General features: G+C 42.8%; 1 protein-coding gene across 2 annotated transcripts in view; it reads left to right on the top strand.

Moving 5' to 3' along the window:
* The first annotated feature begins 225 nt into the window (after positions 1-225).
* Positions 226-15,020, top strand: part of EXOC4 (exocyst complex component 4) — a 280,009-nt gene continuing 265,214 nt past the window's right edge. Inside the window, exon 1 of one of the 2 annotated variants that reach the window (XM_056482278.1) lies at positions 226-347. In XM_056482278.1, the coding sequence (XP_056338253.1) occupies positions 262-347 (86 nt within the window). In that variant the 5' untranslated portion in view covers positions 226-261. The remainder of the gene's footprint in view (positions 348-15,020) is intronic. The other variant, XM_056482279.1, reaches the window with a different exon arrangement.

Below are 15,020 nucleotides of genomic sequence, written 5' to 3' on the forward strand. Positions count from 1 at the left end.
AATGAATTTTGGGCACAGCTGTACCTTGTCACGTCGATAATTATTTAACCTTTAATTGATTTTTAACCGCCTGTCGAAGGTTTGCGGGGAATCTGCCATAAAAACTACAACTCCCAGAATGCTCCGCGGCGCAGCACCCCACCCTGATCCGGCGTGCCCCGCCCTCCTCGTTTTCTATTGGATGGCGTCCCGCCGTCCTCGCTTCTGATTGGCTGCGGCGCGCCAGCAGGCGTGGCTGCGCCGTGGCTGAGGGGGCGCAAGATGGCGGCGGGCGATGCGGTTGGGAGGTACCGCGGCACGGTGGGCAGGAGCAAAGACCCCTCGGGGCTGCTCATCTCGGTTATCAGGTAGGGGCGGCCCCGCTGCGCATCCTCCGCAGCCTCTGAGGGTCACCCAGGGCTGGGGGCGAGCCCTGCTGTGCTGGGGAGGCCTGCCCGGCTCGGGCCTCCGGGGTATGAGGCATTGAGTGATCCTGGGTTTGGGTCCCTGCTGGTTCTGGAGGAAACAGGAGCTGGGGGAGCTGCTTCCAGCGGCTGGACACGAGCCCGGTGGGCAAGAAGGACGGTGGAACATGGTCTGTGTCACTTTAGTGTGGCCACAGGAGCGGGGAGTGATTTCCGCCTGTGCTGGGCAGCGATGAGGCCGCACCTCGAGTGCTGTGTCCAGCTCTGGACATTGAGGAGCCAGGGAATGGAGCTGGGAAGGGTTTGGAGAACCAGGAAAAGCTGAGGGAGCTGGGGAGGGGCTCAGCCTGGAGAAAAGGGGGATCAGGGGGAGCTTGTGGCTCTGCACAATCCCTGCCAGGAGGGGACAGCCCCAGGTCGGGCTGTGGGAACAGGGACAGGGACAGGAGGAGAGGGAACAGCCTCAGGCTGGGCCAGGGGAGGGCAGGGTGGATTTTAGCAGAAATTTCTACTCAAGAAGGGCCATCAAACACTCCAGGGGCAGTGCTGGAGTCCCCATCCCTGGAGGATCTTAAGAAAAACTGGATGTGGCACTCAGTGCTCTGATGTGGGTGACAAGGTGGGGATTTGTCACAGGTTGGACTCAATGGTTTTGAAAATCTTTTCCAAACTCACTGCTGCTGTGAATAAACCCTGCAGGTACTACCAGCCTAATGCCATTCATGAAGGTCAAGGCACTGTCACATTATTGCTGTGGAGTCCCTCAGTGCCCTCACTGTCAAACACAGCAGCACTGAGTAAAATTCATCTGCTGGAAATCTGGAGGACCAGGAAGTCCAGATAGTGCTGCTGCTTCCAAGTCGGTATTTTTGGATTTGAAAACAAATATCCAGTCATGTTTATACACTGATTTTTGTCTGCCCAAGTTCCTGAACATGGTTCTGTGATAGACTTGGACATGAATTCACTGTTTCCCCTCCCAGTACTTTATTTAACTGCTTGTAGATCTTTTCTGTGCTGCTTAAAACCAATGGATTGGCAGCTGGTTGCCCACACTGAAGGTTTTGAATGTTCTTACATGTTTTGAATGTCCTTACACAGTGGCTGTGGGCAGCTGCAGTCACACCAGCAGGATGCTGTCAGTTCTAATGAGCTCCCAAATTTTGGATCTTACTCTAATGTCTTGGAGAGAAACTGTAGTCATCCTGTTTGGAGAAGTTATTGCATCACTAGTTCTGTATCTAGGACATGTTCTGATTTAAATATCCTCTGTGAATTACAATGTTTAGGACAAAATTCCATTCTTTTTCATCACTCTGGCCTTTAAAATCTTGCAGATCTTGAGGGAGATGTTGGTTCTCTTAAAAAAAAAAAAAGCAGCTGGTGCCACTGTCTGTGGAAGAATAATAAACATGCACTGGTTGTGCAACATTTCCTGTTGTAATCATCTTTTTTCTATGTTTCCTGTAATTTCCAAGAGTATTTTAAGGTCTTCCTTTTGTACCTCTATTTTAATAAATCCAGGCTTATTAAATTCATTTAAAAACAGGAGAGTGAGCTCACAGTGCTCTGTTCTCCAAATAAAAAGAAATGTTTGTCTCATCATCTTTGGCTTCCAGGCACTGATGCCTTGGCTAGTTTAGGCCCAGTGTTTAGACACAACACTGAGTTATTGACTTTATGAAATTAAAGTTATTCAATAGAACAGCCTGATAACTAAACTTCCAGAATTTAATTAGAACTTGGTTTGGATGTAGAGATTCTCTGCAAAGCTTGACATGTCAGGTTGTGCCAGACCATGAAAACCTGAGGGTAGAACTGATTGCAGAGGAAGGAAAAAGTGTTGTGGTAATAATATTGATGTTTCTTAGGCTTAGCCAAGTGCAGAAAACAAATGGTGTGAAAAGAAATTTAAATCACTTTTCTCTCTATGTTGGTTTTGTGTAGGAGCTCGGGTGAGGATGGACTTGCCAAGCAACAGGTGAATTTTGTAATGGTTTATATGGTCAGAAAACACCACTGCAGACAAGTTTAAACCTGGGTGGCTTAAATGTAATTTTTACTCATCTTCAGAAAAATATTACAAATCTTAACAGCAGGCTGTTGGTTTGAAATGTGACTGAGTTTCCTTTTGTTGATGGCTTTATTTCCAAAACATTTATACATAATAGAGGCTTCTGCCAATCCTTGTGGTTTTATACTTGCATGTCCCTGTTTTATTTAGGCTGTTTATTTCTCCCTTGGTGCAGTGTGAAAAGTCCATAAAAGGAACAGTGGATGAAAAACTTTGTATTTTTCCTCTGTAAACAAACAAAACCAGAGGAGCTTCTTCAAGTATTGATGTTTTACTTGGTTATAACAAAGACAGGGATGTTTTCCAAAAAACAAACATTGTGTAGGTCTGCAAAATCTCTTCATATTGTCTATGAAATGCTTTGAAGTGTGAAGCTGAAAGGCCTTCTGTAAACAGAAATTATTTTATTAATGAAAGGGTCATTTCTGGTATTTACTTGAGCTTAGCAGCTCTCACTCACAAAAGATTGGATAATTGACTTTTCTGTGATCCCAGATTTAGAGATTCTTGTAGTTTTGTGACTGGACTTCCCAGGAGAAAGGGAAGAGTGTTTGGGACAAGATCTCTGACAAATTTTAACTGCATAGCAGCTCTGAAATCCAGTCAGAAATGGAATTTGATGGGGTCTGGGGCTCTGCTTTGGGAGTTTTAAGTTAGCCCTGCTCTCTGTGGTGCTGCTTTTCAGCAGCTCTGAGATGAAGGAAAACCCAGCAGGAAAGAGTGTCCCCTTTGTGTCCCTGAGAAGTGTCCCAGTTTCCTGTTGTGTCAGGGAACACATTTGTTCTTTGGGAGTTGTTTCCTGTAGGAGGATCCCTGCACTCGTGGAATTCACCTTGCTTTCCTGGTTGTTGCCAAGAATAGAGACTAAAGGCAGCCTGGAGGATGGGTTAATTTGGAATAATGTTCCATGAGCACTGTGAGGAGTGAGGGGTGTGCAGCTGTCCCAGGATGGGACTGATCCATCCCAAAACAGCCCTGAGCTCCCAGGAATTCCCACATTTTGGAAGGTGTAGTTCCACCCCCAGCAGTGCTGGGTCACACTGAGTTCTTGGCCACTTTCTCTTCTTTCTCCCAAAGGAGAAATAAAGAGATTGTCCACAACAAGAAATCTTTTGGAAGTAAAGAGTGTCTGGAAAGTTTAATGAGTGTTTGCAAATTCCCACTTTTGCTGCAGCTCCGGGGAGCTTCCCTTCTTTTCCCTGTGCCTTTACAACCATTGAGAGTATCTTCAATTTGTTCTTGTCCTCAGAGTGCTGAGAAGAAATGGGCATTATTTGCTGCAAGAAAACAGCTCCTGGGATTGACTTTTGGAGGGGATATTGGATATCAGGGCTTTACAGCTTCTCTCCCTGTGCTGCTGCACTTGTGCTCATTCCTCAGCACACCCACCTCCAAACCCTGCTCATTCCTTCAGGGCTGAGAAAGATCCCTCAAGTTCCTTAAATAAAAGGCACTTTGTAAAGTCAGGATGCTGTCACAGGAGAGCAGAGGCTTTTGTTGGAGGAATCTCCTGCTGATCCCAAGGGCTTTGGCAATGTCTTTTTAAAAGCCATGCAGATAACAGAGCAAATTTGGCTGACCTGCTGGAGGACAACTTGGGGAATATTTTCTTTTATCACTCAGAGGACAAACACGTGTTTGTATATTGATTTTTCTTAACCTTTTGTTTTGTTGCTAGCTGGTTGAAGCAGCTTTTGTATTCTGAAACAAGCAACCTGGCATTTAGCAAATCCTTTTTTGTTTAAGTGAGAGAGATCTTGTCAGATTTTTAATTGGTGAATGTGTCTGCCTTTTATTTATTGTTGGGCGTTTTTCTTCCCAATTACAGGTTGCTATTTTTTAAAACTGGCCTTTAATAGCTTCTTTAATTGGGGGAAAACAAACTTCAGCAGTGACTCCATAAGACCTCAGTGAAATTTTTGTGCTGAGCTTTCACAGAAGCAAATGCACCCAGCAGATCTCTGCAGAAGTTGAGATGGCAGGCAAAAAAACCTTGAACAGACTTTATTTTTCACAAGTGGGATTCTTTTTTTTTAATGCTTTATTTTCATTGTAAGTGAACTTGCTGAATGGATTTTTTGCTAATGACCTGGCATTTGGTCTTCTCTTTGTGTCTAAAACAGCAGAGCTGAGATCCCAGTTTGTGATGGAGAGTGAGGGATGTGGAGCTGTTGCCCCCATCATTGCATTTGAGAAATAGCTGCTACAAGGAATAAACTCGAGTTATTCTGATCTGTAATGGTCTCTTAAAACCACTTTTATTGCAAATGGTGTTTTCCAGTGTTATAAAGGTAGCAGTTCTTCTACGAGAAAAGTACTTTAGAAATTCCCTGAAAATAAATTGTGTATGGCAGAGTGTAGTTGTAAACGATAAATTTCCTTGAAATGATCTCCAGGCACTTGTATAAAATGTTTAGGTATTTGGCAACTGTTGAGTTGTAGCTCGATTCAAACCCTTGGTTGCATTTAAAAATGTATAAAGCAGCACATGTGAATATACAACCACATAGAAAAGGACAAGAGGTGTGACTGTGCCAAGCTAAAAGCTCAAAGTACTTTTATTTTTCAGCTCTTATTTTAGCTTTAGCTAGTGCAGAGCTGGGGTTGAACCTACCTTGGCAAAACTAGGAAGTGGAAATACTGGCTTTTGTTAGGAAATGATGGTGCTTTTAACTCTTTCAAAGGCGTTGCCTTCAACAGCTCTTGGTGCACTTTTGAAACCTTCAGGTGGATGATGAAATTCCCCAGTTCTCCTCTGGTTCCTGCAGGTGTGACACCAAGGATGGGTTCATGGTGCAGCATGGGGAGTAGCTCCCAAAATATTCTTTATGCTTTAATTATCCAGGTGACAAGTCTGAGTAGCACTGTCCAGCCTCTGCTCCTGCAGCTCTGGCAATCCTGATCCTTAGGGCTTTGACTTTCTCCTGGCAGTGTGGTAATACATGGAATGGTTGATTTAATTTCTGGATCTAAAATTAATTGCCAAAAGAAGAGTTGGTCCCTGTGGTTTCCTGGACAGGGTCTCACACAGCTGGGTGGGAGCTGAGTCCTGCTTGTGCCTGGGGGTGTCACTGGCATCTCCTGGGGCTCTGCTCCTCCTTTCCTCTTCCTGCATGGAAAATGTGCAGCTGCTTGGTGTCCCTGGGGTTTTCCTGTGTGTGGGATTCAAACTCTTCCTGTGCTGCTGGTGGAGCCATCTGAAGGAGGGGAATTCTGCTGAAGCCACTGCAGTCCAGTCTTTGTTTCAGAAATCAGCTGATCACTCACTCCCCTGGCATCATTTGTATTGGTGTGAGGAAATTTGATTAAAGGTTGGTTAATTTAGCAAAATAAAGATTTCCCTGCTGGTGTTTATTTAGATGGCTGGAGGCTGCTCAGCCTTTTTACTGCATCTCTCCTGTACCCATCTGCAAATCCTCAATGATAAAAAGATCACCAGCTTCTGTTGAAAATGCTCTAACCAACTGTGTAAACAGCATGAAAGATTAATGGAATGTAAGTAGGGGAGGAAAATGTTTTAAAATGCTCTGTTTGCTCTGGGTGCTTAACTGGATTGTGAACAGACTTGGTGCTGCTGTTCTTGTAGTGAGTAATTTCTTTGCACAAGGGAGAGGGAGTTCTCTGCAGGCTGAGTACCTTTGTTCCCCTTGGTGAAGGTTTTGCTTCTTTTAAAATTATTATTTATAATTGTTCAGTCAGTTCTCAGAATACCTCATTTCTCATGCCCATTGACTTGGACACTACAATTTTTGACTACTTGCTTTCCAGCACCTCATGGTCTCTGTGAAGAAATATCTTTCCTGATTGCTTTAATTCATTTCCTCAAATCCAGAACTTCACAGGAATAATCCATTAACCTATGAAAATAATAAGAAAACATTCAACATGTTGCTGCCAGGTTAAATTGTTAAATACCTTTTGGAGTTTTATTTTTTTCCCTTCTGTCTGGCTTTGTTTTATAAGGACCCAACTTTTACAGTGGTTTCCATGATCCTCTGGAGAGGTTTCAAACATGAATTTTCAGATTATACACTTTGAGGTTAAATAGTGCTGGAAGCTGTAGATCACCCCATCTGGGACTTGTCTTTAAGACAACAGTTTTCAATTATAAAATTCAAATAAATCCATTTAGTTTAATGAACCTGTGGAAATTTGTAGCTCAGTGGAGACACAGTGGGTTGAAGTGGAGTTGTTCATGTCCCAGGGAGCTTTATAAAACATTTTTGATGTGATCTCTTGAAATGGAGCTGCTTGTGATGTCTCATAGTGTGTAAGAGCAGTCAGGAGGAAAAATTTTTGCTGAACTGCTCTGGACAGGCTCTTTTCCCCAGAGAGGACGTTTTTACTCCCATAAAAATAAGGTTGAAGCAGAGAGGAAATTAACAAATTCAGACCAAATTTCAGAAAGGAGTAGATTTTGTTGTTTCCTCACTTATGCATTTTATTCTGATTAACTCAGGGAGTTAAATACTGCTAAGGTAAACATGTTCAGAATGTTTTTTTCACTCCAAGGCCCAGCCCTTGAAATGCTCAGTGTCACAGCCATGGTGTGATGTGTTTCCAGCTTTGAGGGGGGGAAGGCAGTAACAAATGGGCACATTTGTCATGGGTTATTGCCTGCAGAGCACTTAAATGCATCTTCCACACCTCGGGGAAGTCAACACTTGATCCTCCCAACACCTTGCACTTCAAACCTCCTGGCTGCAGCAATTCCTGGGATCATTTTCAGCCTGACAGTGCCTGAGGAGCTCAGGGCAGTGAGATGTGGAGGTGATCACTCTGATCTCGGGTGTTTTGTTCTCTCCTCCCACTCTGGGTTCTGCTGCCCTCATGTTGCAGTGTAGGATGTTTTTGCACCACTTCATTTGTGGTTTGATTTAAGTCTATTTTGTCTTCACTCAGAGCCAGGATTAAAAAATACACAAAAGAAACTGATTTTCTGGTGTTAGGGCTTGGTTGTGTATTAAATCTTATCTAAAGTACAGAAAGTTCAGCCACACCTGTAGCCACCTGCTAGAAGTGAGCAAAATGGAGACAGATCCAGCTGCTACAAGGTCTCTTACAGCTAAACAGTCCAATAGAGAATTAATACCTGTATTATTTATATTTTTAACCCAATAACTAAATTCTCATGACTCTCAGTGTGACAGTATTCAACCAGAAACTGCCTGAAACCATGAAGAAGGAGGAAGATGAACACTGGAAGGGACATCCCCCAAAATCCTCCATCTTATCCTATACCTATTACTATATTACAAAAACCTCAAATTTCAAACTTTTCACCATGTGAAATCCCACATTTCTATTTAACAACACACCCATGATTTTAACTCCATCACTCAAATTTGGAAGCTTTCTCCAAGACTTCAGGTCCAAAGCAGTGTTCCCAGCTGGGAAAGCAAATGCTGGGATTGCTGTGTAGCCACAGCCATCAGCAATGGCCTGATGAGAATAACTGCATTTAATAGTTTTTGGGTTTTTTTTAACTCTGTTTTTTTTTTTTTTTCTCCTGCTTTTTAACTGAAGTTTCCTTGGCACATCACAGCTGTTTCCTGCAGAGAGGAGACTGAGCTTTCTAGACATCCACAGTGCTCTGCTTAAATTATTATTTGTTGCTTCCAGCAACTGCTGTCTTTGTTTAACTCCACAAATCCTTTGTTGTTCACAATTGTCTTCTGGCTAAGGCTGTACTTTTCTTCCCTGTACCTTGTTGTACTCTGGTTTGTGTTTTAGGTGCTTGCTGTGGTGTAACATGGAGAATAACAGGACAAAAAAAATCCCATTAGTTTTCTTTCCTGAGGGGTGATTTTGATAGTTTTAATGCTGTACTGTTTATTTTATTATCTGGACTGGTGCTGAGGTGTTGCCTGTCATCCAAACAATAAAACAGTGAAAACCTCACCCAATTTCTTTATGAGGAATGGATCTTGTGTATCCCAGAAATTCTGGATTTTGCCCAGGGCCACTGCTGCTAAACAGATTTTTGGTGTTTTTGCTGGAGGAACAGGTCAGTACATCAGTGAGTCCTGCCTTGGCCACACATGAGATGCAGCAGGAGCTTTGAGCTTTGAGCAGTTGGTACCACAAACTGTGTGTTTGGAGCTTCAAAGGTGTTTTAAAGTGAGGAGCTGGGAGCCTCAACAAGGTGTGTGATACAGCTCAGAGCATTGGAACAGGTGGTGGGAAGTTTACTGTGGATTCCTGTGAAAATTGGAGCTTTGTTTGATTCTCCCCAGTGATTCACCACTCAGTTCAGTTGCACTTCACTAAAATGTTCTTTTTCCTGATCAGATGAGAAATATTTAAATTTCATCAGCTTACTTTTCTTTTTTTTTCTGGATGGTGTTTCCCACTGTCTTCAATGAGTATTTTTGTTTGAATGAGTGATGCTGAGTGAAGAAACCTGATCCAGAAGGAAAAGAGGATTATTCCTGGATTTCCAAACTGCACCTGTACATCCTGTAATACTCTTTTCTGCCTTTAATCACAAATATTTACATAAGTCTGCTCTGATATTGGGGAGCAGAAGAAAAAGTACTTTTAGAGGGACACAAAGGTGCTGAACACCCACAGTTGTGGTAAAAAACAGCAGGGTCTTCAACCCTCCTTTCCTGTAAGAATTACCTGCTGCTAACTGAGCATTAATTTCCTAAAACTGCATTATCTGTTCCTTCAGTTTTGCTTCATAAAAGGAATCTGCAGAAGCATAATGCCCACATACTGTTACTGCAATGTTCTTCCTGTGAAACAAATTTTCTAGTCAAGAAATGGATAATTAAGCCTCAGTTTGCCATCCATAGCTTAGCAGTAATCACACTTAACAGGGCTGGCCCTAGGGCAGGTAAAATAGGCAGGCAGTTATCCACCCAGCCTGGCTGGAGGCATCAGAAAAAGCAAATTTACAGAAATGAAACATTTATTATTCATTAATGTTAACAGTTTTCTCTTGAAAATTGACATAATCTAATTTTCTTAGTGTTTTATTGGGCAGGTATGAAGCTGACAGCAGGCTGGCAAAAGGAATTGCTCATCTGCACTAGAAAACAAAGAAAAAAATATAATCTAAATGTGTAGGGAAAAATGAGTCCTCAGTGTAAACAGAAATTCTTGCTGAATCTCAAATCTGATTCCTGTTCAAGGTGTAATTAAGAGGTTGGTGCCTGTAAATGGATCATCTTAAAGGCTGTAGCTGAATTTTTTGCCACAGTGCAAAATATAAGGGGGTGGGGGGGCAGCAAAATGCAGGATTTGGTGGAAAAAATACTCCTGTGAAGGGAATGAAGTGACAGGGGGTGAGATGAAGTAGGGGAGGTGTGGATGGCACCACAAATTCAGGTTCACAGCATTGAGTTTGTGTGTGCTCCAGAGGTATTCAGCACCTTCCAGACCTAAATGGGGATGGTTGTGGGCATTTGGAGCTTGAAAATTCATGGATTTGTCTCTACCTGAGTGATTTTTGTTGTTGGGCTTTGTAGAATAAAAGAGAGGGGAAACAGGACAAAGGGGAATGGCTTTAAGGTGAAAAGGTTGGATTTAGATGAGGTGTGAAGGAGAAATTCTTGGCTAGGTGGGGAGGGGCTGGAATAGAATTCCCAGAGAAGCTGTGGCTGCCCCTGGATCCCTGGAAGTGTCCAAGGCCAGGCTGGACAGGGCTTGGAGCACCCTGGGACAGTGGAAGGTGTCCAGGGATGGCTCTGGGTGGGCTTTAAGTTCCCTTCCCACCCAAACCATTCCATGGAAATGGAGCTGCTTCTCCAGAGCTTCAGTCTGAGCTGCATTCACAGGGTGATAAAAGTGAATATTCCCCATAGACTTGAAAATAGAGGTGGAGGAGACTCCAGATTTGTTTAGAAAACCATTTTTTCCACATTTGCTGTGGACATCTGTCTTGGTTTGAAAGACAGGTGTTGGCTAAGAAAGGCAGGAGCCTCTGTTTGAAATGGAGAATGCAAACCCCTTCCCTCCAAATTATTATCATTTTGAAATTAATGGGCTCTCAGGCAAAGAGATGGGAATTAGGAATAACAGTTCTTTACTAGGAAAATTAAACTAGAAATGCAGTATTACACAGAACAATCCCAACCCTGCCAGAGTCAGAATCCAAGCTGACACCCGTCAGTCAGTCAGGGTGTTGGCACAGTCCCATTCAATGGTGGCTGCATCCTCCTGCAGGGGCAGATGTGGTTCAGCTGGAGCAGTGCTCCTGGAGAAGGTGCAGTTTCCTCTGAAGGTGCAGGGATGATGTGCAAAGGTCTGGTTTTCCTCTGGAATGCAGTGGGAAGAAGGTTCCTTGGTGTCCAAAATGTCAGTTTTTATCTGGGTAGGAAAGGCTTGGCTCCTCCCCTGGCTGGAGCATCTCCCAGTGGGATGATGGAATTTTATCAGTCATGCCCTGGGACTCACTGGCCATGAACAGGAGATATCTCCTGGAGGGAGGATGGGCTGTGGGAAGATAAAGATGATTAACAGATGGTGATAGAATGCAAACTGCTGGTTACATCCTGTACTGCAACCTAAGACATCTGTGTGAACAAAATCCCCTGGAAGCTTTGTGGTTTGACAACACCAGCTGAGCTCTTTGACCCTGTAGGACCTGCCATGGTGCCAGGAAAAGCATTTCCTGTGCTCATTCTCAGTTTGTGCTGAGCTTCTTGGTCTGGGGGCTGAGCAGACAAACCTGGTGTGCATTCCATCCACATCTAAGCTCTTGTGGTAGGAGTTTGGTGCTGATAAACTGCCCACATTTCTGGGGATAGGAGTGATGTACAGAAAAAATAATAATCTCTGTGTGAGGTGTGTTCTCTGGTGGGATCCACAGTGTTTAAACCCTGGTTTGAGGCTGGAAAATGGCATTTTTACAGAGGGAGGTGACTGGCTTCATAGTTCTGAAGCTGATCCCTATAGCATTGCTGTGCTCTGGAGCTCTGTTGTGCCACGTGAGGAGTGGTACAATGGTGTTTGTTTTCTTTTGTTGCTGACTAGCTCAGTAAACATCCTGTTCTCTCAGCTCCCAACAATTGCAGAAATGTATTAGCTTGTAAAGAAATGATAATTTATTTTCTGTCCTTTTACAGCATCTGCCTGTTGTTCTCTTGTGTTATTTGGAGAGTTCCTTTTTCTAACTTTGCTCCCCAAATTAATGCATCACAGTGTGGGAGTAATTCTATACACAAGATGAGACTGGGTGGAAGTTGTTCATTGGGCTCATGCACATCTGGGCCAGATCTATGGAAAGCATTGATTGTCAAAGCACAAAGAGATATCCAGCACTGTCTGTAGTGTGAAATAACTTCCTACAGAGCTGGAGAATGGAGTGTGCTGGTTTTGGATGTTGCTGGGAGCAGATAAATTACATTGGTTTGTAAAGAAAAAATTCTTTTATCCCTGCAGAATGCACGGCATTTTTGAACCTCTGTCTGTATTTCTGTGGTAAATGCACACCACAATTTTATACCTTATGAAAATGACACATGGTGTGACTTCCTTGAAGAGTCACAGAACAGCTGGGATTAAAAGGGGCCTTAAAGCTCATCCAGTTCAATGGGCAAGGACACCTCCCACTATCCCAGGGTGCTCCAAGCCCCATCCAGCCTGGCCTTGGACACTTCCAGGGATCCAGGGGCAGCCACAGCTTCTCTGGGAATTCCAGCCCAGCCAGGAATTCCTTCCCAAGATCCCACCTTAATTCCCCATTTCCAGTCTGAAGCCATTCCCTGTGTCCTGTCCCTCCATCCCTTGTCCCCAGTCCCTCTCCAGCTCTCCTGGAGCCCCTCCAGGCTTTTTAGGGGCTCTGAATTGCCTCCAGGTGAGCACCCCCAGCTCTCCCAGCCTGTCTTCTCAAAACTGAGCATTTTACAGAGAGAACAATTTCATTTTGCTCCTCAGAGGAAAATTCTGAGACTCTGACGTCTGCGTGGAGGAAAAAATACCACAAGTGGATTTTTCAGCTTCTTCTGAGTACTTAGTTGAGTATTTATAATAAGTACCTAAATCAAAAATCTGGCTTTTCACTAAAAAGTGAATTACCCTTTAGCTTTTGATGGCTACAGGCTGTGCTGCTTTAAGAGGACAAGTGAAAGTAATTTCAGACTTTTTCTGGGTTGTGGCACTTTTTCCCTTCCTCTGGGGTGCTGAGGCAGGAGCTCATTTGGTTTTTTAGGGAGGTGCAGCCTTGTGCAGAAGTGGTATAGCTGGCAGTTATATATATAAATATATATATGGATGGGAATGCTATAAATATATATAAATGGGAATACTTTTTTCCTGTGTATTTACCTTTGGAATTGAGCTATTCCTGGCTTTAATGTGAGCTCTTGGAGGAAGCACTTGAAGGCTTTGGGCATTTGCACTATGACAAGGCTTCAGGATTCCTGAAAAAGTCTTTCCATCTCCTCCCTCTGCCCATTGGGTTGGATGCTGGAAATAGGAGATGAAAAATGCTTGTGACCTACAGATCAACTTCTACTAAAATGAATAGTCCCAAAAGGACTTCTTTTTATTAATCTAATTCCAGTGTAAATTCAGTGACCTCAGGGAAATAACAAGGTTCATTTATTTTCTCCTGAGAAAAGTGCTGTATATCCCATGATAAAAACATCTCAGGATTGTGTCTGATCATCTTCTCCTCTATCTCATCTTCCATCCGTGGGAGTGACTCCAATGAATGAAGCATTTAGCATTTGTGTAATCTGTATTTTTAACTATGTAAAATCAGAAGTCAATGAGATTTGGCTCAATGAATTTCTGTTTCACCGTAGCATAAAAATGTCTCTCAGCAAACCCACAGCCTGTTGGAATTATTGTAATCCTGGTGAGCTCTTGCTAATGAGACAGCATCTGCAGCCATCCAGCTGCCAAGTACAAATTCCAGATATCTTACAGAGGAGGAGGATTCTCATTTGGAAAAAATCAAAATGAAAAAAAAGTGAACTGCTCAGGAATCCCTCCTGGAAACCCCCACTGAGTTCATCATCTGCTACTCAGAATCTAAACTGAATTTCCTTCTGTTTGTCCTCTGTTTGGAATATTTTTCAGGGAGTTCTGAAATGCTGGTATATATTTATTATTGTTTCATAATCCTGTCCTGTTTTATGATTCCCCCTTCAAAGTTCTTCCTGCAAAGTTCCTTTCCCAAACAATTTGGATCTTTTCTATTTGACAAACAGTGTGTTGACTTTTCTTCTTCCTTGCAACACATTTTAATAGGACTAAAATAAGCAGAGATGCCCTTGGCTTACTTTTCTGCAGTGTTAGCAGGAGGATGTATAATCTCAAGAATATTAAGTAAATATTCCTTGCTTTTCTCTTCTTTTTTTTTTGTGCAGAGCAAGAAAAAGAAATGGCTCCTGTACCATGAGACTTAGATGGGAAATTCAGGTGTACAAATTTCAAATTCCAAGTGATTAATCCAGACTCATTATCACTGGAAATAACCAGATTCTAAACCCAAAGCCTTACATTACTAAAACTTACTGGGTTTTTCAGTAAAATGGAAGAAAAAAAAAATTCATGTTGCTTTTTTCCATTTGGGTCTTGGGTTTTGATTTCAACTCTTACCCTGTCTGTAAGGAAATTATCTACAGGTGTTTAAGGCAAATTCAGGTGAGTGGAGGGCTTAGGAAAAAAAACTGTTGGAAAAATTTGTTGTTGTGTGGAATTTTTAAATCCTTTTTAGTGTAGGATGTGGTGCCTGGAAACAAGATTTAGTGGTGGCCTTGGCAGTGCTGGGTTAATGGTTGGACTCCATGATCTTAGAGGTCTTTTCCAACTTTAATAATTCTCTGATGTTTTGAACCAGAACTGATTAAAGGACTGTAAATAAATACAAGCTTTCTGGTCAAAATATGGGTGTGGTATTTTTAGTGGTGATTGTTCCCTCAGTATTTTCCTAAACCAGGTAATTAAGAAAACCAGGATGTTCCCAATACAGGTGTTTATTCTGCATCCAACAGACACTGGAAATTCTGGAATGTGGCAATTGGCTGAGCCTGAAACTTTTGTTCATCTTGGTTTAGTTGCCCTTTTTAGGGTGAGAGGAGACCAGAACTGTGCATGGTCATTGTGTGATCTCAGTAGGAATAATCTGGTGGGATCTCCAAGGTTTCTGATTTCCAGTGTCCTGGCTTTGTCCTTCTGCCACTGTTGGGGTTTCTGAGATCAGGAACTGCTGGGACCTCTCAGCTTTACAAACAGCTCTGCTGTCAGGTTTTTTAGCAAAATGTATTTTTCCTGTAGACAGGACAAGCTAAATTCAAATGCAAGGACAAAAAGACTGAGCAACACAATATAAACCTGCTTTAAAAATTTGGCTGGGATTTGTTAGGAATCCTGAGTTGGATGGGAATTTGCTGGAGCAGTGGAATCCTTGTGGCATCCTCTGACATGAGTGATGTAATCTTAATTTTGGAGAGAGATCTTCAGCTTTTGTAACCAACTGCTGGCACTGCAGATGGATTCTTTGGCAGATCCAGAATTGTGAAATGGAATTTTGTTTGATGAAAACGATGAACTTTCCTAGTCTGTGCTCTGGGCCAGTTTGGTTC

This window comes from Oenanthe melanoleuca, chromosome 1A (genome assembly GCF_029582105.1).
Source record: "Oenanthe melanoleuca isolate GR-GAL-2019-014 chromosome 1A, OMel1.0, whole genome shotgun sequence".
NCBI lineage: Eukaryota > Metazoa > Chordata > Aves > Passeriformes > Muscicapidae > Oenanthe > Oenanthe melanoleuca.